This window comes from Monomorium pharaonis, chromosome 4 (assembly GCF_013373865.1).
Source record: "Monomorium pharaonis isolate MP-MQ-018 chromosome 4, ASM1337386v2, whole genome shotgun sequence".
Classification (NCBI taxonomy): Eukaryota; Metazoa; Arthropoda; class Insecta; order Hymenoptera; family Formicidae; genus Monomorium; species Monomorium pharaonis.
The window spans coordinates 10,827,507-10,852,249 of record NC_050470.1 but is presented as its reverse complement, the minus strand read 5'-3'; the positions used below and the strand labels follow the sequence as shown (position 1 = coordinate 10,852,249).

Below are 24,743 nucleotides of genomic sequence, written 5' to 3'. Positions count from 1 at the left end.
CGATTAGGCAGCGCAATATCAGGACGTATCAAGATATCCGACACATAGTAAAAGATACGGTTCGCCCCTCGCTTCGAGCGTTCGGTTTTGAATAAATAATTCAGTGTGAGTGACATCAACGCCTCCTCTTTATTCCTATCACCTCCCGTAAACCTCCCGCATTCCTGACCACTCACTTCGCGTCTCTATCGGGACGGATCCGCATCCGGCAAGTTACCTACCCGCGCGAACAACTATTAATGAAAAATATCCGATATATTTTTTATCGATTAATCAATTATTAACTGTTAATTTTTTGGAAGTCTAACATACCAATATTCTTTTTTTTTATTAAAAGTCTGTTTCGTAATCTGCAAACCCCTTTAATATACATATATTCTTTAAAATTTATTCCTTAAATGTCATCACAGAAATAACTGCTTTTTACCAAAATATTTCGATTTACAAATAACAGAAAATATGAGAATAATCCATACAAAAAACGTTCTAAAATGTTTACAATTATTTATTAGTGATTAATGAAATCGGTTTAATATCGAAAAGTTGATTTATTTTCAAATGTTATAAAAATATAAAGCATTAATATAAAAAGAATTATTAATGTTAAAAAAATTATAGCTACATATAAAAGTAATACACATATAAGAGTAATACAAACGAGTACTTAAATATAAAAAAAAATAATAAAATTAATATATCGATTCTTTGATTTTTTACAATAAGTATTTAGTATCGTATTTTTTTATTGTAGTATTTTTTAATCATTTTGTCGATTCTCTTTATATTGATATTTTTTTCAAAATCGCACATCTCTATCCGATAAAAAATTGTTTATATAAAAATATACATAATGTATATAAAATATGTCCATATGTTTGTATACATTGATTTATAAATATTTTGTACAAATAATTAATAATTTAAAAAAAAGAAAATATAGCCTACTATACCAAATTCAATTTCTCAGACGTTTATTTTTGTTATATTGCAAAAACATTAATTATTATAAAATATAAAGCAGTATTATAAAAATTATTTTATTTAATAATATTTTGTATTTATTTATGTTTTCAAAGTTTTAATTTAACTTTTGTTTAAAAAATATAATTAGCTTAAAAACAAAATTAAATAGTTTAAAATTTAACAACAATTAAATAATTTAATATTTAACAAAAATTAAATAATTTAAAAACAAAATGGTGTATCTTTCTCTATGTAAAAAATTAAATAAGCACAAAAATGTAACACTTCAACACAATTTGAAAGTAGAGTGTGGAAATATTTCTTGAATAAAATTAATATTTATAATATGTTGAGATATTTTATTCATGAATTTCATAAACGAAGAGCTAGCGTCAAAAACTAAGCGACAAAACATTTGCACCATTTTTTACAATAAAAGAGAACTTTTTTGCTAAATAAAACCGCATGGTTTGCTTGGTCTTCAGTAGTGTGTAATAAAATTGTAGCCGGAAAACTCACAGAAAATTAACACCTTAAAAACGAGATCAAAATCCTAAATCATCTAATTCCACGAAAATTTGTATACACATAGTTCAAAATATAATAAACAGCGGTCAAACAATGGCAGACCATTTAGACGCTGCAAAAATGGCGGCATATGAGGTAGAAGTGATCGGAAAAGGGAGAGCAAAAACGTCACAGAACATCCGCGTGAAAATTGATGTGCTTATTCTATAATATTCTATATAATTAGAATAATCGTCCACAAGAGCAAATCGATTGATTGCTGCGAAGACTTTCTTTGACAAACGAAGTTCGCGGCATTTATTCTAGTGTGCATACACATATTACACGTTTACCTTTGTTTGCCAAACTGCATTATTTTTATGTTATTCATTTATCAATTGTATTATTTTAACACTTAGAAATATTGAATGTCAATTTAACACAAAATATTCAAATAACCACATTATGTTAAATTAATACTGAGATAATGTAAAAAATTTAATTAAAAAAATTTAACAAAGATCAGTTTTAACATAAATATCAAATGTTTTCTACTGTGTAGACGAAATAATTCTTGCAATGTCTTACTACACATAGCACATGCTGTCTTACTACTCGAATTATCCAATTATCTGCGATTGAAACCATATCTTTAAGATAATTGAAGGAATCGATTTAAAATATTATTATCAAACCTACAATTATATCTCGAGTAAAATCAATCAATGTAAAGATAAAAATTATTTTACCTCAATATTTTTGAAATTGAAAAAACAAACGATTTTACACTAATTAAAAAAATGATTATTAAAAAACGATATAAAATGGAATTAAGTCTTTTAAGATAAAATATTAGATACGAAATAATTCTTGCTATACAAGTTCATAAAGAAATCTTTAAAACTAAATAATCAGAGTCTCTCACTGTACAAAAAAAGCTTGAAATATAAATAAACAGATTAATCTGAAGGTTGAAAAGAGCGTGAATTACAAGGGCAAAAAGCACATAAATGGCAATCATTTTTTTCTCTTTCAGAGAAGTCCGATTTATCATATTCACCGATTCATACACTCATGCACGTGATTATGTGGACCACTTGAGAGTCCCATTAATAATTTATATATCCTTGCTTTTTGTCACAAAAGAGAAAACCCGCCAACCTGTTCCCTTCAGTAAAAATTCTACGTGCATACGTTCATATCAAGTCAATTACGATTAATCTTTGTCAGTCCATTATAGAACCGACACAGAAAGGTGAGAGATTCGTGTCATTTTCCACTGTTCGAGCATTTGTTCAACCGCTTTAAATACGTCATGAAACATTAACATTAACAGAATCGAACTGCCAGATAGTATTTTCACAAAAGCATAACAATGTAAAGAGAAGAACAGATCAAGTTTTAGAAAAGAGTTTGTTGATATATGTATTAAAAATAAATTTAGATCAATTCTTCTATGATATAAAATTAAATACGTAAAATTGTTTTTACGACACATAAATGCATATTTTTACCGTTCATTCTATTACTATGCTTTTTTTTTATAGTTACTTATTTATGGCGTTCATTGCCAGCTTACAATTAAATTGTAAAATTGTATTATATTATTACATATTTCGTATACTATATAAATACAATCTACTAAAAGTAAATTATAATTTCAAAGAATTATTTAAAAATTATTAAAAAATTAATTTAGAGAATACTCATTAAAAGAGTTATTAAAGAAAATTTTCCGCTATTTTTTTCTAAATGTCAACAATAATGATCATGTTACAATACAAAAGTGATCTTATATTACAATAATTATCAAAAAATTAAAAAATTTTCACTAATTTTATTAATTTATATATGTTGATAAAATTTAATTTTTTAAATTAGACTCATAATTAGAACTTGATCTATATAATTAGGATCGTAACCTCATTCTTCTAAATTTCTAAAATATTAAGAAAATAAGTAATCCATTTTTTTATATCTGCACTAAGCTACATCACTGAACTGATGCAATAAGTAAAGTAAGACAAGTATATTATTTCTCACTCCATATTGTACCAGTTCAGTAGTGCAGCTATAAAAAAGAGACCAAAGATAGTGTATAATGCACAAACATCTAGTGTCTAAACATAATAAAAATATATCATATAAATTAGAGACTTCTCTCTTTTATGTTATTCTGTATTGAAGCAATGTTTGTTTTATACCATCAATGAGCAAGTTAAGTAGTAACTAGTTAAATAGTTGAAAATTATTAATAAAGTTAAAAAGTTAATAACTTTTAATTTAATTTAGTTAATTTTAAATAATTTAATTTTTAACTTTAAGTAGTTATCTTTTAAATGTATAAACTTTAACTTATTAACTTTTTTCTAAATTAAAATTTTTATCTGTACGAAAGAAAAAAAATTATAAAATAAAAATTTATTCCTGCATAAAAACAATATTTTTTGTTATTTCATATAATTAATATTATAATTTAATTTACAAATAAAATATTAAATATATTTGATGATTGGTACTGTAATTATGTTGCTAATCTGACTTAAATAAATTATTTTCTTTGGCTTTTTAATTTAATACAAATAAAGCTTCTTAAAATTAACTTTTACTTTAACTTGAGTTAAAGTAATCTCAACATAACTTTAACTGAATTAGTTTTTTATTTATGTAACTTTTAACTTAACTAAATTAATTTTATAATCCATTAACTTTAATTTAATTTAGTTAAAAAATATATTAACCCTGCCAATGAAGCTGTTAATGATTACAAACTTAAAAAATTTGCATGACTACATGTTAAAATTTAAAGGACCGATTATTCTAATTAATTTAAAAGTTTTATCTGACAAGTACCTATTATCTGTATTTACTTAGAAAAAAAAGTAAACATAAACACACATTTATCTGATAGGTAATTAAGTTAATTAAGAAGTTGAAACAACTAGTCCTTAAAATAAGAAACAGATAGTGTAGTATAAACTTTTTGTAATATATTATTACTTTGATGTTTTATATATTTTATATATTACATGTATAGATATTCAAAACTCGACAATATTCGATTTTTTTAACTGAAATTTTAATGTTGTTATTAAAGTTTAATTGCCTATAGAGATAATAATTACAGAAAAAATTGTAATTTTGCGGTAATATAATAATATTATTTATTATAGCATATATTTTAAAAGTATATATATTTATTTATAATAAATGTTATGAATTCAATAATGTATTGTTTCCAATAGATAATGTATTATTGAAATCAGATATATGCCTTTGTGTATGTGCTGTAAATTTCAAGACTATATAAGTTAAAGTCATTTTAAATCAATGACGAATTTCGAGTCAATATAATGTCTTTTTAACATCAACTTGACTAATATGTGTTGCTTGAGGATCTTGCTAACTTTGCATAAAACGACGGATTGAAAAGAATTAAAAAATATTGACATTTTGCAAAAAGCAGAATTCAACAGAATTCAATCGCAATAAGAAGCATTCAATGAATGTGAATTAACTTGCATTAAAAAAGATTCACTTCTTCTGCTAATTGTTATCGGATTCAGAGGCATACAAAATTTCGTGGTTCCATTCTCAATATTGCACTGAAAAGTATTGGCCACGATCTAATCCGAGATTTTTGCAAAGCAGAGATAAAATCTCGTGAATGTAAAACACTATTTTTGAATAAAACTACACTTTATGCAGGGAATCTAATATTCAGAATCTTTTAATTATTTTTAGTATATTAGCGTAATTCATCCATTTAGAGAGTAAGACAAAGATTTAAAAAATGATTAATTTGCTATTTATACGACATAAAAAATCTTTGAGTTGCTAAAAATCTTGCTGGCTAAAAAAACAAATATTTTAAAAATTTGAAATATTATGTTACAAATACACTCAATTTTATACATATACAGGGTGAGTTTTAATGGCTGTCCCAACTTTTTACCATAAGAGATGGAATTACCAACTGCAATCTTAGTACATATTATACATGAGATATTTGCACATGCATATGTCGTACATGTGTGTCTAAGATTGCAATCGGTAATTCTATCTCTCATGGTAAAAAGTTGGGACAGCCATTAAAACTCACCCTGTATAATTGTAATATATAAATGTTACACAATCACAAATTTATATCGGTAGTCGATAATATATCGTTCTTCAAGTTCCACCAAACCTTGGTGGAGCAGACAATTTATATGGATAAAATATAACCAGTTTACATTACGCGTAAATGCAGTGTAAATTGTGTAAATTCTGTGTATAAAATGTCACTTGTGTAAACTGTAATTGATTAGTGAAAAAGTTAAAAATACTAAAGTTAAAAAGTAATTAACAAAAGTGACATATGTACAATTCTGTACGTCTAAAAAATTTTTATTTTTTATATGAACTCGACCGTTTTCTTCTAGATTTTTGTGCATACATTTAATACTATAAGACTTGCAATTCTATAAATCCAATTAAAAATTTTTTATTAAAAAAAAACGTCGGTAAAACAGATGGCTTTAGAATCTCAACTCGATAAAATTTCAAAGAATATATGTATAATTAGGAAAAAATTAGCTAAAATAAAATTATAATTGTATTTTCAAAAATTCCTAAAATTTTTTAATCTAGAAATTTAAATATTTAATTTCTAAGAAATAAATAAAATATTAGAAAAATATAATATAGGAAAATATAAATTACAATACTTCGATAACTTTCAATTTCAAAAATTTTTATTATAAAGTTTTTTCGCTATCTATACTAAAGTAAAATTATGCCTATACACACACAACACACATACGATTGTTTAAATATTTTAATATAATACACGCGTGCAATTTCATATATCAAAGCGTTGATGAATAAGTTGCTCAGTTTAAATATTTAAAAAAAAAATTATAAATTAAATATATAAAAACGAATATTTAACAACACTTTTTTTTAAATACCAATTTCTAGTTTTGTATTAAATTTATGCAACGTATTCTTGTGATAATTTTTATACATCCATTTTGAAAAATTAATAAAAAAAACAGCCGATTAAAAGAAATATATTTTCTCTTAATAATTAATAAATTTAATATTAAATAACTTCATATTGACATATATTTTAACATTATGTAACTGTTAAATAATAGATAAGAGAAAACAGTGAATTTCTTTTAATCGTAATCGCCAATTATCAAATATTATTTTAATTACAGTTCATACAATTGAGTTATGTATCTATGACAATTTATCTAATATATAGAAACAAATATCATATGCAATAATTAATAATAACTTTAACATTAATTAAAATATTTATGTACTCTCATTTCTTATAGGAATGTCATTATTCATCATCATTTTGAAAACAGCCGTATATAAATTGAAGAACACACTAAATATTATAAATCGTAATTACAAGTTTATTTAACGTTATAATTACTACACATTTAGTACCACCTATTGATCGAGCAACATTTGTGCCTTCACTTTTATAGGACAGAATTCCTATATAATAATGTAATATTAAACCGTAAGTAATATCTAAATATTTTCTTACGCTTAGTCGAAATAATTTTATGCGTAATATAAATCATGAGTTGATGAATTTACGGACGACACTTTATTTACTTCACTAAACCCATTTTCTTAGCTTCCACTTCGTAAATTAGTAACCTCCACATTTTGACTACAAATACTTCCGCTTCTTCATCCAAAACCTGAAATGCACATATATTATATTTCGCATGGTTTGTCTAAAATACAAAAATAGGAAGTATTTCACGGTAATTACCATCTGTACATCGTCTAGTATTCCCTGAGGAGAACTACCCGCCATTACTTTACTACAAATAAAATCCACAAGAGTAGGTTCTGGTTCGCCTATATATTCAATAATCTTTTTATTGATCCAAGGTCTTATTCTCTTCTCCATCAATGTCTAAACAAAAAAGCCAAACATATAAAAATATTGAAGTTGGATTTAAATAAAAATAAAATCGTAGTAATCCAAAAAGTAAACCAAACAAAGTTGAGACTGGAAGTAAACAATATATTAATGAAAAAAACTTTATAAAATAAGAAAAAAGCTCCAGATAATTTTATTTTCTAAAAATATAAATAACAATTACATTATCGATGAGTGCCCAATCAAGTTGATAACCAAACAATGCATTCTTATCGGTAGGTATTTTGTCTATGAGAGATTTTATGTGTTTTCGCTTTTCTTCTTGGCTCTTTGTATTTTCTTCTTTGCCTGTTTTTGTGGCGTCTTCGGTTTTCTTTTTCTTTTCGTCTCCGTAATCTACAAAGATATATTAATTATAAGGTTTAACTTTTCCCAATAAAAGAATTAATAATAAAAATAAAACATTTACCTAAAGGTACAAGTTTACGCTTTTTCGCATTATTAGTAGCATCATCATCGTCATCATTGTTAAATACGTCTTTTACATCAATACGACCTTTTTTCCGCGTTTGATTAGTCTGCTGTGAATTTGTATTAGCAGCGGTGTTAGGACTAACTGGAGTTTTACCACCTATACCATGATCGCTAGGACGATTGCCTCCACTTCCCATAGCAAATGGAACAAAGTTACCTGTACCAAATAAGAATGTAATTGTACATAGAAAAATTTATCAAAATCAAAGTACAATACATCATAATGTAATTCATAATTCATATATGTTAATTCTAATAATATAAAATTATTGAAATTAAAAATCTTCTGAATAACGTTATACAAGATATCCTCATATAAGTGACTCTTTTTTATCTCGCAAACTAACAGAGATAAATCTAACAAAAATAATTGTTTAAATTGTATTGTGACACCATAATCACTCAGAAAAATTATCTATGTTAACAAACTTGTTATAAATAATTAAATTTACTTATTAGTCGAAAAAGTAAAAAAAAACAATTGTATTTTATTCGTACATAAGCTAAGAAACACTTACTACTGCTTGTCTTTTCTGGTTCACTGACAAGAGACATACGTGAATCCTCATCTAATGATGGTGGAATGGATTGAGCAGGTGTCGCGGCCGATTGACGTCCTGGTGACGGCCGTGCATCTTTTAGACTCTCTCGATCCACTTCCGCTAATCCCTCTTGATTCTCCTCACCATCGCGATGGTGATTTTGATGATGTCTATGATGCCGACGATGATGATGATGATGACGCGGTGGCGTTCTGGACGGTGCTTCCGGTTGAGAAACATCGTCGAATTGCACACCGTCATCACTGTCACTCTCTATTGGCTCGGTTTCTATCGGTGGCATTACTTCCTTATCTTTCTTCGCCGCCTTATCATCCTCTTCATCAATTATAGTTATTACTGGTTTAGGCTTATACTGTTCCTCCCTTTCGGCTTTCAACTAAGAAAAAAAGGAGCAAAATGACGAGATTAAAAAAATTTTTTTTAAATTAAATTATTCGAGTCTACGACATTACACAGCGTAATCAAGCATATTTTTTATTATAAGAAAACACAGAATTAATTCTTATACTATTTTTAACTTAAATAAGCTTTCCTTACAACATGGATTCTTACAAACTTAAATTCAAAAGAAAAATGTTAAAAATTAAAATTTATTAAGATGTATTAAAATTAAGCTTAAATGCCGATAATTATAAAAGTGTATTTAGAGATACACAATATATATTATATACAACTTACCCTTTCAAATTCTGCGGCAGGATCCGGATTAGAGGCATCAGCGTATAACTTATCACGTAGACGCTGGAGCTCCTGGCGTTCGGCACAACGATCTCGCGAATCTGCTTCGGCTTCCAGTGCCCGTTCTTCGAGTCGACGAGATAATTCTTTACCTTTATAGTATTTGGAATCATCGCGATCGTCATCGTAATCCTCGAGGAACTCCTTTAGACGTTTCGCCTCCCTTTCTCTGGCTTCACGTTTCGCACGACGCTTCTCAGCTTCTTTCTCATATTCCTTCTGTTTGCGTCGTTCGCGTGTCTCCCACGCCCTCAAACGTTCCTGGTACGCCGCCTCCTTTTCCCTGGCCCGCCTTTCATTTTTCTTTTTCTCCTTTGCCTCCTCCTCTTCTTCCCTCTCGCGCATAATCTCTCTTTCGGTCTTTCTCACCTCTTCCCGCTCCCGTTCTCTTTCCCGCTCTCGATCTCTCTCCTTCTCTCTATCCCGCTCACGTTCCCGCTCACGTTCCCTCTCGCGATCCCGATCCCGTTCTCGCTCTCGTTCCCGTTCTCGTTCCCGTTCTCGATCTCTCTCGCGGTCTCTGTCTCGATCCCGATCTCGATCATTTCTCAATCGATCTCTGTCACGTTCTTTAGATCTAAAAAATTCAAAACATTTTATGCAGTAAAGAAAATATTACATTTAGAAAAAATAAAAGAAAAATATCGAAAACAACGAAAAACATTGGTGGGTGTCCAGAAATAACATCATACACTGAGAGAAAATGTATAATATTTGCGACTATAATTGTATAGTAAAAGAATTATTAGTCAAAGATATTATTTTTATAATAATTATAATATTAATAATCATATGTTTATAATAATTTCTATAAAAATTGTACTATAAACAGTTTTATTATTAGTACGTAAAGTATGACTCGCATAAATCTGTACAATATATCCAAACAGAGGTATGTGTAACTTCACGTGAAAGCGAGCATTGTATTAGTAGGATCTTAGATTCGATTCTCAAGGTTCAATCCATCCAGCATACTTTTGAATTTAATTTTTATTTACTTCTGAAATCGAAGTTCACAATCTGCACGATAAAATGTAAATAGAGTATGTATTCTTGCAATTTAATAATTCAAACTGCATCTACACAATTTCCTATTTAAAAACATTTGATTTAACATGTCATATATTTTATGTTCAATAATAATTTATCTATCTCAGCATACTTAAACATTACTTTACCTCGATCTAGATCGACGTTTGTCTCTTCGGGTGCTATCACTACGAGCTTTATGAGATGTAGGACTACCAAGGTCTCCATCTTGATCATCCTTGGAGGCCTCATCACGTCGCTCTTTTTCCCGCTTCTCGCGTTCCTCTTTTTCGACCGCTTCCTTCTTTCGCTTCACCTGGGCTTTCTCCTCCTCCTGCTTCTATAAAACACAAGAACGCGGACACAGGTGAGACAAAAAAAGTTGAAACAGGCATGTCAATCTGTGATAATAATGGAATCAAGGAACTAGCAATCGTATCTTAGATGCAACAAAAGATACTGTCACGTTTGTAAATTTCTTCAAATAAGAATCTTTCTGACGAATAATGTTATATGAGAATGAGAACGCATTATAATTACTAAACCAAACTTCAAATTAAAAATTCACAGTCTGTTAACAAAAATTTTTGCTGAAATGTATGTCAATTGTTGAGAAGATGTTTGTATTGCATTTTCAACAATCAACAACAAGCTCATATACGTAAAATCTTGTAAATGTACACGTCATGTATTTGTATAAAGAACGATTACTAGTTGTATATAAGCCTTAATCATCTGACAACGAATGTAGAGAGATGTTTCATTTCAATATGGTATACTCACTCCACTGGAGTATGCTCGATCGGCAGCATCTTACGCGAGAAATCTCGTTTACATATCAATTACCTAAGTGCAGGTACAAATGTTTGGATACAGGCATAAGAGTTATCTTAGAGTTATCTAGCTTATAATGTAAGTACCTTAACACTATTTAACAGATGCATCGCAGAGGCCACCCAATGTACTTACAACATTGCAAATGTGCCTGTAAATTCGATAGTGTCTAAATCTATGGTAAAAATCTAAGAGCTTGAAAGGGGTCTTGACATTATTTTTAGACATTCTTGATCAATATTCAATAATTATTAGAAAGTATTATATACCAATCGGAGGCGCAGTCATCACGAAGAAGGGTATCCCACCAAAACATCTTTTCACATTTGCCAAGAAACTGTCTCACACTGTCTGACAACATTTGTTTTCCTCTGGTAATGGTTACACGCGTTATGGCAGCCGATGCAGCAAACTGTTGAATATCAAATGCACAATAGTTTGCCCACCGTTATATCGTCTCGTGTTATAAACGCAACGTCTTATAGAAATAAATTAGTATGATTCATTTTTATTCGTTATACTACTATCCAATAATGGGTTACTGTTTGGAAAATCAATCCTGACATTAATTATTGTGCAATAGTTATAGAAGATTATTTACTCACAATATTCGGATATATGTTTGTATTTAAATAACAAATATTTTACAAAGAAATATAATCTTTATTAGTACTAATATAATTAGTAATAAGTATAATTAGTATTATATAAATACTACTTGTTACACAAAAAAATTTTTTTCTCTAATATTCTTTCTATACATATATAATTATAGAAATAATATTGCTGCAGCATTAATACACTTGTTATTATTACGATCACGAAATTTAAAAAAATGCAGCTTCATCTTTTATCATGCTCATTATTAATAGTAATATCCTATTATATTATTATTTAAAAAAAATTATAGTGTATCCACGCGAGTACGATACATGGAACATAAACTATTTCGTCCATACGGTAACCCATGATTTTAAGTTCTAACAAGGGTAGAATAACTCAGTGCATAAAAGTAGATGCACACTGTGAGGAGAGAATAAACTGCTGAAACGTAGTCAAAAAGGTATTTCTCGTAAGATGGGCAGTTCACTAGCAAAAAATACTACAAGAACCGAATGCTTGTGTTGGCTCATGGTTGTGGAGTTTACTCACGGTGTGAAGTTGACTTGGTCAGTCAGTGTGGTGGTACCGGAGAATGGAGGAGCGCGCACCTAGGTACTACATGTCTGATCGAGACGCTGACAGAAGCTGTTTACACAAAATAAAGACAACAACTGAACAGTCGCCATTTGGTGATGGACAAAATCAGATTTCATTGTGTGTAGCGCACAGAGAAATTCTCTCCCGGCCCTAACAAATAATCTATCCCAAAGATGTAAAAAGTGTCAGCGCCAAAGTGTGTTATTACTCAAAATGATAATACATTCCAATCCTAGACTGTGTGCGTGAAAGCAACCTGAACAACCGCTTACCTACATTCGATATACGAATACTAGACTGCTAGACGTCAACGCAAATACTCAACGTATTCGTAAAAAATTGTTCGTGTTGTTCGCATTTAATTTAATATTGACAAGATTGGGAAAGTTTACTTTGTAGAAATAACTGTTACAGTTATAGTTACGGTTACAGTTTTTCTCTTTCAAAAAGTAATTAGTTATTATAAATTACTGACTCTAAAATGTAATACAATTATAGTTACTTAGAAAGTAACGTTATTTTTCAGTTACTTGCTGATAATGTTTATACATTGCTCTTTTAAATATACAAATCTTACATTTCTAATTACTAAATTATTTTATTTATATTAAACATTCAGTTACATGTTACATTATTACAAAATAACATAGCACATAACCAAACGTTTAGTATAATACACTAGTACATATAATAAATCAATTATTTCAAGAATTAAAAATCAAAATATATTTGATATATTAACTAAACTAACAATTTATATATATAACAAATTATTAATTATAAATATATATTTTTCCCTTTCTTAGCATTATACTGCTAAAGTGAATAAAAAATTATATATATTTTTTGAAATATATTATCAATATTATGAATCCAATATTTTTCAGCTCGTCAAATTTAAACTTCGTGATAAAATCATCATAAATCAATGGTCCAGAGTTTGTTTTAAAGATTCTAATTTCATGTTTATATAGTAATTATTCTCAAAAATTTATTATTTTATTTTGCTAAAAACGAGTTATATTTTTTAATAAGTTTAAAGTGACTATTATAATATTAATATATAAAAGTAACTATTAAATTAATTATCAGTTACCAAAAAGTGTAACTACGTTACAGTTGTAGGTAAAAAGAAAGAAAGTCAAATCACAGTTACCGAAGAAAAGTAACTTTAACTGTAACTTATAAGTAACAAGTTATTTTCCAACTATATTGGATATTTAATACAGAATAGAATAGGCGCGCATATCTTGTGTGAAGTATACAATGATTGATAAGAAATAAAACATTTCCCTTAGATCTGAAGATGTCGAGAAATGATTAGAACAAGATTTGAAATGGTCTTGAAAATTTTGAGTTGATCTAAGAAACTTTATTAACTCTAATTCTCTTAAATTAAAAATATCTAATTAGAAAAAATATATCAATAATAATTTTAACAAAATTATTTAAGAAAGACAATCTTTTACATTATTTTTGTAACAAAATTTAATTCTCCGAAACCAATGAAATTTTATTCTACACATTTTCATTTCTTTGAATCTAAGGAAAATATTAATTTTTTGTCTCTAATAACCCCTTTTAGTAATATTCATTCCTATATTCTAATAAAATTAGCTCTTATTTATACTAACTTTAACTAAACAAATACCTACATAATATTTTGATAGAAGCATGTCAATAGTTTATAGCAATTTGCAATTATCTAACAATTATTTTGATTCTAATGTGTGTATTCATGATTAACAAAAATAATATGCAATAAACAAAAAATACACCAAATAAAAATATTAAATCTATTTATAACTATATTTAAAAATAAAAATTATGCTTTACTATAAGAACAAAATATAGCAAATGCAGAGCAAATAGAAAGAACTCATTATTCGCACCATTTTGGCGCACATTAAGTTATACTTTCGATATTAATTGCTAGCAGTTTAGCATGACATATACAGAAGTAGATAGTTAGTTTAGTATCAAATAAATCGTAATGATATCTATCTCTAAACGTCAAAAATATAATAGCCGCAATGTAGCACAGATTTATATTTGCGACGAATCAGTAAAACAGAATACCAATAGAAACAAACTGATCAGCTACATGTCGCCAGCTTGTTGCGGAGAACTATGAGTCTCCTTCTTAATGTATTGCGCATTTCTTTTTTTTTTTTTCATGTTTGGTTGTTTGGATTATACTCTGACTTACCGACGAGCCTGCAGCCGCCTGCGAAAATACGAGGGATGTGCTGTGATTGACTCCCTTCAGAGCCAATGAGTGAGTGAAAGGGTGGTCCCCACACACAGCATTCCTAGGCGTGTGCGTTTGCTGTGTGCGACGCACGCTGCCTGTTATTATAATTATAGCAACGAGTCACGGCTCTAATTGTTCAGAGCTAATATAGCACACACGCACTTTACCACAAAATACTTAAAAGCTACGACTTTCGAGTGCTCATAATCTTCTCTTGTATACGTATATCCAAATACATTCTTTTACATTTTAGGTGTACACAAAGAGAAAGAGAAAGAAAGATAGATAGATAGAGATAGATAAATAGATAGATAGATAGATAGATAGATAGATTGATAGATAGATAGATAGATAGATAGATAGATAGATAGATAGATAGATAGATAGATAGATAGATAGATAGATAGATAGATAGATAGATAGATAGATAGATAGATAGATAGATAGATAGATAGCTCGTCTAGCTAGCTCGATAGATAGCTAGATAGTAGATCTAATGCTGATAGCTAGATCGTAGCTCGATCGATCGCTAGATTCGCTCGCTAGCTCGCTCGTCATGCGCGATCAGCTAGACAGGTAGATAGCGATAGAGAGAGAGGAGGGGAGGAGAAAAAGAAAGAAAAAGTCTAATTAATTAAAGTGTCTGTGATAGAATGTGTGTTACGATTGGACAATCAATATTTATATTTCAGTATAATAATATTCAATATTTATATTACAACAAAAGTCAATTTACGTCTCCATGTTTTATTCAGATAATATCAATATTACGCTAGCATAATTTATGTCCAATCGCAACATATACACAAAATAAATACTAATGGCAATTCATCAACAAATATTAAAAGATGAATTCTTTTTTTCGTGGATAGCACGAATTCATAGATTTACATTATTGTTATACTGTTGTATACCTCTGATTGCATCTAAATCAACAAGATGTAACATGGCAATGTCTTTTTTTGTACATTCAATATTCTTAAGCTTTGCGAAAATTTTATGTACGCAAATTATATTCAATCGGCGTTATTAACATACTCAAACGTCATAAAATTATAAATAAACCGACAGATACGTAAAAAATAAACATCATGTAAAAAAAGCAATAATATCAACAATATTACGAAATATTACACAAACATACATTTCATATTCTGAAAATAAAAGGTGAAAAAATATTTTCCAAAGTTTTGTATCGTGATAAAAGAAAAAGATAAAAAGTAAGAATGATATATATACTCAGAAAAATATACAGATACGCATTATATCACTAATATACACGAACAGCACGATTAAATCGCATATTTTTATATTATATGCTGCATCTGAAATGCATTAATTTATCCCGTCGAATTTTCATTATTTTGCATTAATGAGATCAATTGTAAAAAGATGTTTATAATGTTTCGTAAACCAAATGTTACATGTAGATAACATCAATGATTTCATAATAAATCAAAATTCTTTTATTGCGTTTAACGCGGCAAACTTTTTGTGATCACAAAAAGAAAAAAGTAAGATAGAACATTAAGGAAAAAAAAGATTTAGAAGTGCTTGTAATAATAATAATTACCTTCATGACCTCCCTGAATTTGCCAATTTCCCGCGTAATCAAGTCTCTTTTACTCTCTTCTATTTCTGTATCATCAAGGTTTAAGGATTTAGATACCATTTTTGTCTGATGTTCTTCTGCAACAAATAATAGCAGTAAGAAACCTGTTCCATAAAAATAAGATTTAGTAATTATATATATAATTACCTGGAGCAACCTGCGCCATTTCTAGATCTGCAGCATGCTCAGCTATAATCTGGTTGATGCGAGCGAGCGCATCTGCATCAACCACTCTCATGCCTTCATCCATATAATCTTCACCCTCTTCGCCGTCAACTCCTTCACCGGGTGCTTCGTCCTGTAGAGGTGACTGACCCCCTCTGAGTTTCTTTCGTCGTTCAGCTATAAAGCGAAGCATCGTAATTTGTTTTATCCAAATCCCCATCTTGGTTTTTACCTCTATCAAAACTCAGAATTGAGAAATAACACATAATATTGTTATTGTTATCGGTTTTTTTTTCTTCGAACAATCTTACTTTCTTCTATTTATAACAACAACGTCAATGTCATTTTTACAGTAAAAGTAACGAATTTAAACGTTACTTTTATTGCTATTTTAGGTTCCTTATTATATTTATATCTGTTTAGTAGATTCGTAGACCTCTTCAATATGCAAATTTATTTCTATACAGAAATTGGAATGTCAAATCAAAGGTTACATGTAAATGTCATTATAAGTTTTATTTATTCTATCTCACTTTCTAACATTGTCTCTTCAATTTTTACACACATTATATTGTTCTAAATTGGCATTGTGTATTCTATCATCTTTCGAATTCTTCACTTCTGGTAAGTTAGACTCATGTATTGCAGATTATTATATGCCATATTTAGAACATATTTCTTTTTAATACCTCCCTAAATTTCGAAATTCAAAATTCAAGTGAGTTCTTTTGTGATTCTTAAGGAATTAAAAAAATATAATAAAAAAATTATTAGATAAGTTTAATATAAAAAGTTTGTTATAAAAACTAAAGAGAGAATTGTAAATTTTATTATTAACTATTAAATGATACTTTAATATTCAATATGTTACTTTCTTAACATTACGCAAAAATAACTAATAAGAGTAATAAATCTTTACTTTATAAGTAATGATAACGCGTTTTTTTAAACGTACTTTTTAAAATTAGTAAGAGATTAACGAATTACTTTTTACAAAAAATAATAATAATACGTTACTTTTATGAAGTAACGTTTCCAATCCTACCGAAAACTCACCTTTGAATTGATCCAGGACTACCTTAGCTTTAGCGTCCACTTTGACAACGAGCTTTTTCGTGCCTATTTCCATGTCATGGAGCAATCGGACTGCTCTGAGGCCCGCGTCGGGGCCAGCGTATTCGCAAAAGCCAAACGCCTGTACTCTCTTCCAAGAAAGAACGTGTCCGCACGCGCCCAGAATATGTCGTATCATCACGTCGGGCGCTCTGTCCATTATGTTACCGATAAATACCGTGACAGGTGGGCCGGACTCTCTCTCACGCCTCCGATTATTGTCGTGGCGATTCTGATTGCGCGAGTAACGTACAGCCGGCGCGGATGTCTGCATCGTAGATACGGGTGATGGAATCATCTATGTTTTATAAATGGTAGGATTCTTAATTATGCATATGTCTACTCATGCACTCCATTTTCCCCTCCCTTTCTAATAGCACGATTACATTATGTGTTTTTACTTCAGTTAATTCAAAGCGTTACAAAATACCGAGTCGTCCATTCTGCTCTGTGTATATTATATGCATAAAATAAATGTTAAAAAAATAAAACTTTTTCTTCTGTATGTACAAAGCTGTTTATAAACATATCTAAAGTTTATTTTTGTGTGTACTTGAAACAAATGATGCAATTAGTATTAATATATGATATATACAGGATGTTTCAGTCAACTATATCCACTTTTGGAAAACTGTCATTTCTCAACCACTTGAGTGAATCTTATGAAACTTGGTGAAAGTATTAAGAAAAATTGCAAATTTTATTTTGTACTATTGCTGGTAATGGTGGTAATTGAAGATGTTTCAGGAGGCTCAAAGTTAAAAATGGAAATTTTTTGACATGAACAGAATTATCTTCAATCCTTTCACTCTTCAATTATTACTCATTTGTACTAAATTTCATAATGTTCTAATAAGCTATTCTTGAAGAAAAAGAAACAATCAACTTTTGTAAATAAAAAAATGACTAATGAGACAATGATAGATTATCACAACTTTTGAATTGTTTGTCAGAAAATTATAAAATTTAGTACAAATAAATGATAAATTGAAGAATGAAAAAATGACATACTAAAGATAATTTTAATCATACTCATATCAACAAATTTCCATTTTTCGATTTTAAAGCCTCATAAAACACCTTCAACAACGCCTACTATTACCAATAATGATATCAAATAAAACTTTCAACCTTTTTTAATACTTCGCCCAAATTTCATAAGAATTTCACTCAAATGGCTCAGAAATTGCTTTCCAAAACTTTCTAAATAAATTTTATTGGAACGTTTCATATATATTTTTATGCTAAGTGATATATATATATATATATATATGTTTTACATGTAAAAAATAATACAGCTTAATAATATGTATTATAATATAATCAATACTATTCTCAATATATAATAATGGGTGTGTGTGTGTGTGTGTGTTGTGTTACATTGTGAAATCAATGCTTTTGCATACATTTTGCAGATTGCAATTCCAAAAAAAGAAAACTTTCAACAATTAATATACTATCAAGCAAAAGCAAAAAAAAAATTATTACACAGATTAGTTTAACTCTTGTGTTATACATAAATAAATCTAATGCATTTTCCAAATAGTTGATATCAAAACACATCTACCATGCCATGAATGTGGCAAGTTTACTTACATGGGCCATAGGCATGACTCCGCCTAAAATTGGCGGAGGTGCGCTAACCATGTATGGCATCGGCGGCATCCCTGGAATACCCATTGGTGGCTGGCCAGGATAGGACATGACTGACGAATTGATATGGCAGCGATCACTCTGAACACTCTGCAATAATAAATTGTACAGACATAGGAAAACCAAGTAAATAATAATTTATTTTACCTTATAGATAATTGATTAATTAATAATCTTATAGAAATCACACAAAGCATCACAATCAAAATAATAATTTATTATTATATAAATTATTTTTATTATGCAGGAGGCATATTAACTTTTGCCCCAATGTGCAAAGTTAAATTAACCTAAAGCTCGACGCAATTTACATTCTATCTTTTTCCAATTTTAAGAATTAGAAAAAGGTGGAAAGTTACATTGAGATTAAAGTTAAACTACACTGAGATTAAAGTTAAACTACACTGATGTAAATGGACCTATGCTGAGTTTGATGCTGTGAGACACGATCCACAAACTAGATAAAATTGTACCAAAAGAATTGTATCCTAATGCAATGCTTCAAAAGTGACAGATATATAAAATATATTAATCTTGTACCAGAAATATTATTGGACATAAATCGCAGTTTACAAAATAGAATTTTTTTGAAAATAAAATGGTATCAAGCTTTAACTTCTATTTGCACCCATGAAAAATGTGAAGAAACACTTGATTCTTGTCACAATCAAAATTGGTTAAGTAAATATATATTTTTTTAATCCAATTAAAGTTAATAGCTAATGAAATAAATTTAGTTATATTAAATGTTTCATGAACAAAACTTAGTTAAAAGTGGTATTAAAATTGAATAAATTTTAACTTAAAAATGAGAAAGTTAATAAATCAAAGTTCAAAATTAATGAAGTTAAAATCAAAAGTTAATTCATTAAAATTTATTATTTAACTTCTAATTACCCAACGTAAGTGGTTTAAATAAAAAATACAGAGGACTACAAAACACTGTATACACGGAAGTGATTAACTTGTGAATGGAACTCGTTAGAGTTTCACGTGCATGTCGTATGTGTGCAATAATAAAACACTCTTTCTCTCTCCCTATTTCTGTCTCCCTCCAACCCTCTCGTCGTAACGCTCACTCACTCTATCCATCTCTACAACCTCAGATTTAGCTGTAGTTCATTGTCATACAAATCTGCAATATCTTCGAAATGGTTTCGCAAAATCAGAGAAGACTACGGTAAGCGACCCGAGACAATAAACGGCGTGTCCTGCGATAATCAACGCGTCATGAAAGCGTGCCTCGGTCGCCGATACGTTCATGAACGCCCGACGGGGAGACGTCAATGATGAAGGATTTTAACCAAACCATCACGGGGAGAGATTATTACGGTCGTACTCACGTGGCGGACTCGTCGATTGAAGTTACAGGTTATCGCGCTAGAAATCTACGTATCATTTCGATAAAATCTGTTGACTCCGGAGGCGACTTTTTGCTCGGAAACCGCGGCAAAATATCACCTTGTCTCGCACAAGTTGATACACGATACAATTTCGAGATCACACCGCGGTGTACGCGCGTTCTCTAGAGTCGCCTCGATTTTGAGAATTGTGTGACGCGACCATGGTGGAAGAATACAAGTGGTTTGTTCGCGTCGCCATGCCCCGACATGATCCTACTCACTCCAACGCATTCTAATAGGTTGGCGTCATCGGAATCAACGTATTGGAGTGCGTTGGGGTGAATAGGAGCATGTCGGAGCATGTGGGTCTGTTCGCGTCACATGCCCCAACATGCTCCTATTCACCCCAACGCACGCCAATACGTTGATTCCGATGACGCCAACCTATTAGAATGCGTTGGAGTGAGTAGGAGCATGTCGGAGCATGGCGACGCGAACAAACCATGTGACTCGAACAGACCCTAGTGGTTTGTTCGCGTCGCCATGCTCCAACATGCTCCTACTCACTCCAACGCATTCTAATAGGTTGGCGTCATCGGAATCAACGTATTGGAGTGCGTTGGGGTGAATAGGAGCATGTTGGGGCATGTGACGCGAACAGACCCCTTAGGTGTGCTCTTGCGCATATAGGTCTAACAACCAATAAAAAATGTGTTCCAGATACCGCCATCTTGTCACGGCAATTTGAACGTATTATTATTAGTTTAACTTATTTTTGTGTTTAAATTGTGATTGTTTTGTTATTTTTACTATAAGATAATTTTTAAAAAATTGCGATATTCTAATGTAATATAAATAATGCGTTTGAAATTACTTTCTAATTTAATTTTACATAACTTTTGATAAAGTTGATTTTTTGTTTATACAATTTTTAATGTAATAAAATTAATTCTATAAACTATTAACTATATTTAGTTCAAAAATTTTTAATTTATACTTAATCTTGATATTTAATAATAAAAAGTAGATTAAAATATACATGTAAATTATGAAAAATAATCATAAACTAATAAAAGTAATTAAAAAAAAATAAAATTATCTAATTTTATTTGCGACTTTTTGTAGTAACATTTGATACATTTTTAATTTTAATTTAATTAAGTAGAAATACATTGTAATAGTAGAATTAAAAATAGTAGAAAAAAAGTAGAAATACATTTTACAACAAACAAAATATAAACAAATCTAAATATTTGAATTAAATTTCAAATATTTAGATTCAGAAATAAAATAAACATAAAAATAAAAAGTTAAAAGTATTTTATTTTATAAAGAAGTAAAAATTATACAAAATTCAGAGGAATAAATATTCAAACATAATATAAAGGAACTATACAAGTTATACAAAATCTTTGTAAAAATATTCTTATACATATTTCTATGTATTTTATGGTTTATCATTATAAAAGGATTATTTTTTTAAAATAAATTACATTCCAAGGTCTGCATTATTTTTTTATATTTGTAATTTTTCTCATCTTTTTTTGTTTCCACTTCATAATGCAACCTCACGTGAATAAGAATAACTTGAAATTTAAGATAATGGAATAGAGATTAAACTTACTTCAGCCAGAGGAAAACATATGGCACAATGCTGACGAGATTTAAGAAATATTCTACTAGTTTACACCGAGCACTTAGTACGCGTATCAAGTAGTGAATTTAAGCTGATCAGCCAATGATTAAACACATTCACTAGTTATTTACTATTTGATACGCGTACCAAGTGCTCGGTGTAAACTAGGTCATTAAGGCCGAAGGCAGAGAACGAGACGTAGCTGTCGTAGTCGTAATCGTAGGGTAAGGCAGAGAAAAACGTAAGTCGTAATATACTACTACTCTAGAGTCTAAGGGCCACCGCACAAACTCTTCCATAACGCGTTACGTTACGTTAAGTACTCCATACGAACCTAAGGGCCACCGCACAAACTTTTCCATAACGCGTTACGTTACGTTAAGTACTCCATACAAACCTAAGTTGTACTTAAAATTTAACTTAAATCAACGCACTAAGAAATCCTTAACGTAAGAACTTAAGAACTTACGTTAAGGATTTCTTTGTGCGTTGATTTAAGTTAAATTTTAAGTACAACTTAGGTTCGTATGGAGTACTTAACGTAACGTAACGCGTTATGGAAGAGTTTGTGTGGTGGCCCTAAGTTGTACTTAAAATTTAACTTAAATCAACGCACAAAGAAATCCTTAACGTAAGAACTTAGGGCCACCGCACAAACTCTTCCATAACGCGTTACGTTACGTTAAGTACTCCATACGAACCTAAGTTGTACTTAAAATTTAACTTAAATCAACGCACAAAGAAATCCTTAACGTAAGTTCTTAAGTTCTTACGTTAAGGATTTCTTAGTGCGTTGATTTAAGTTAAATTTTAAGTACAACTTAGGTTTGTATGGAGTACTTAACGTAACGTAACGCGTTATGGAAAAGTTTGTGCGGTGGCCCTTAGGTTCGTATGGAGTACTTAACGTAACGTAACGCGTTATGGAAGAGTTTGTGCGGTGGCTCTAAGTTCTTACGTTAAGGATTTCTTTGTGCGTTGATTTAAGTTAAATTTTAAGTACAACTTAGGTTCGTATGGAGTACTTAACGTAACATAACGCGTTATGGAAGAGTTTGTGCGGTGGCCCTTAGACAAGTATATTTTTTCTCATTCTAACTTATTGCACCAGTGCAACAGTGCAGCTAGAAAGAACAGACCACTGGTGAACTGTATTTAGGGAACGTTTACATTGGATTGATCTTACAAATGGTCTGTTCTTTCTAGCTGCATTGTTGCACTGGTGCAATAAGTTAGAATGAGAAAAAATATACTTGTCTTACTTTAACTTATTGCACCAGTGCAACAGAATGCAGCTAGAAAGAACAGACCAAAAGACTGCGTTCCGATATTTACTGTCAGTACTGAAAATCTACAGTATATGTGACGTAAACTATAGATTTTCAGTACTGGCAGTAAATATCGGAACGCAGTCCGTGAGACAGACGTAATGAAAATCATGTATCTGCGTCATTATGCGCAAGCGTAATACATGGTTAATAGGCACGCGCGGGACGCGCGGTAGCGGGAGCAACTTTTACGGGTGCGCAAAACTGTCAAGGTACATCAAGTCGCACCGTAATGTTTTCACCCTCTTTCGAGTCCAATTAGCAACATAGTTTTATTACATATATGTCGAGACCATAGAAATATCTCTATAGAGCTGACCATATATGGTCAAGGCTGAAATTTATTTTTAATACGAACCTATATAGTGCCAAGTACATAAATTGTAGTCATTTATATTTGTTTTTTATTGAGTTCCCTTTCATCATTTATTGCTACTCCGAAAATTAAAATTAAGTGACAGCATTTTATTGGTTAAAATTTATTAATTTGAGACAACCATTAAAAACGTAAATTTTATATCGATTTGTTGACAACTCAATAATTTTGCAATATGAATACAAATTATTATCCGTCTTGTAAACCACCGTATTCCTTTCACCTGCACTTTTTGTACTTTTCCAAAATCTTATATTTCTTTTACGAATATATCGTTTTATTTTGAATTTCAGAACATAATAAAAACGATTAATAAAAAGAAATAATTCTACGCGCAATAGCATATAATAGCTGTCTGGTCCTCTTTATAATTTTTTATAAACCTTTTTCAAAAACCATGCCAAGCACGACGAATTTCATTTCATATGCAGAAAGTGTAGTCCATTCCTCCATACCCCTTCTTTGTGTATGTATACATATATGTGTTTTCTTTGCTCCAACCGACTTTCCCGTTTCCTTTTAAAAGCAGGCCCGAACAAAGGCAAAGACAAAGATTAGCCAAACTTCATAACGTCAGTTTAGTTTTTAATTTGATCGATTCGGTCCCTCTTGTATTTCACAGAGGGATGGACGTCATTTAGCATTAATAAATAATCTCGAAATACAAGTAAAATTGGTTCGGAAAATTTTTCAAAATTTTTTTTCAGGACGAAACACGTCTGAATACGTTCTCGAGAACTTCCCACCAACAAATCTGTCCGCTTTATACCTGTGCGTTTTACAGCGACACAGAATGCAACGTATTTCAAACTACTCGAAGAGAAACGGAGAAGAAATATACAAGACGCAACAGGTACAACCGAGATGAGTAGGTAAACGTTATTTTTCTCCAACGTCAATTTAATTTCTAGCTACCATCATTGTTTACCCGAATAATCTCGCTTCCATTTCTCTCCAAAATAATATATTTTCTGGAAACCAGCTCGAGAGATAATT

At 30.0% G+C, this 24,743-nt stretch overlaps 1 protein-coding gene across 3 annotated transcripts; it reads right to left on the bottom strand.

The window, feature by feature from the left end:
• Positions 1–6,652: 6,652 nt before the first annotated feature.
• Positions 6,653–20,610, bottom strand: LOC105831073 (RNA-binding protein 25). Of its 3 annotated transcripts, none has more exons than XM_036285571.1 (12): positions 20,408–20,610; positions 19,008–19,154; positions 17,355–17,709; positions 16,281–16,475; positions 16,095–16,207; positions 10,383–10,573; positions 9,145–9,781; positions 8,422–8,842; positions 7,839–8,060; positions 7,593–7,765; positions 7,256–7,402; positions 6,653–7,181 (listed from the first exon to the last, which is right to left on the bottom strand). In XM_036285571.1, exons 2-12 carry the CDS (start codon positions 19,113–19,115, stop codon positions 7,089–7,091), a joined length of 2,655 nt encoding a protein of 884 aa, XP_036141464.1. In that variant the 5' UTR covers positions 19,116–19,154; positions 20,408–20,610; the 3' UTR covers positions 6,653–7,088. The 3 variants fall into 3 exon arrangements, with proteins under 3 accessions (XP_036141464.1, XP_012526401.1, XP_012526402.1); XM_012670947.3 differs by having other exon boundaries at positions 16,095–16,210; positions 20,408–20,609; XM_012670948.3 differs by having other exon boundaries at positions 16,095–16,210; positions 17,355–17,679; positions 20,408–20,609.
• Between the last annotated feature and the right edge of the window lie 4,133 nt (positions 20,611–24,743).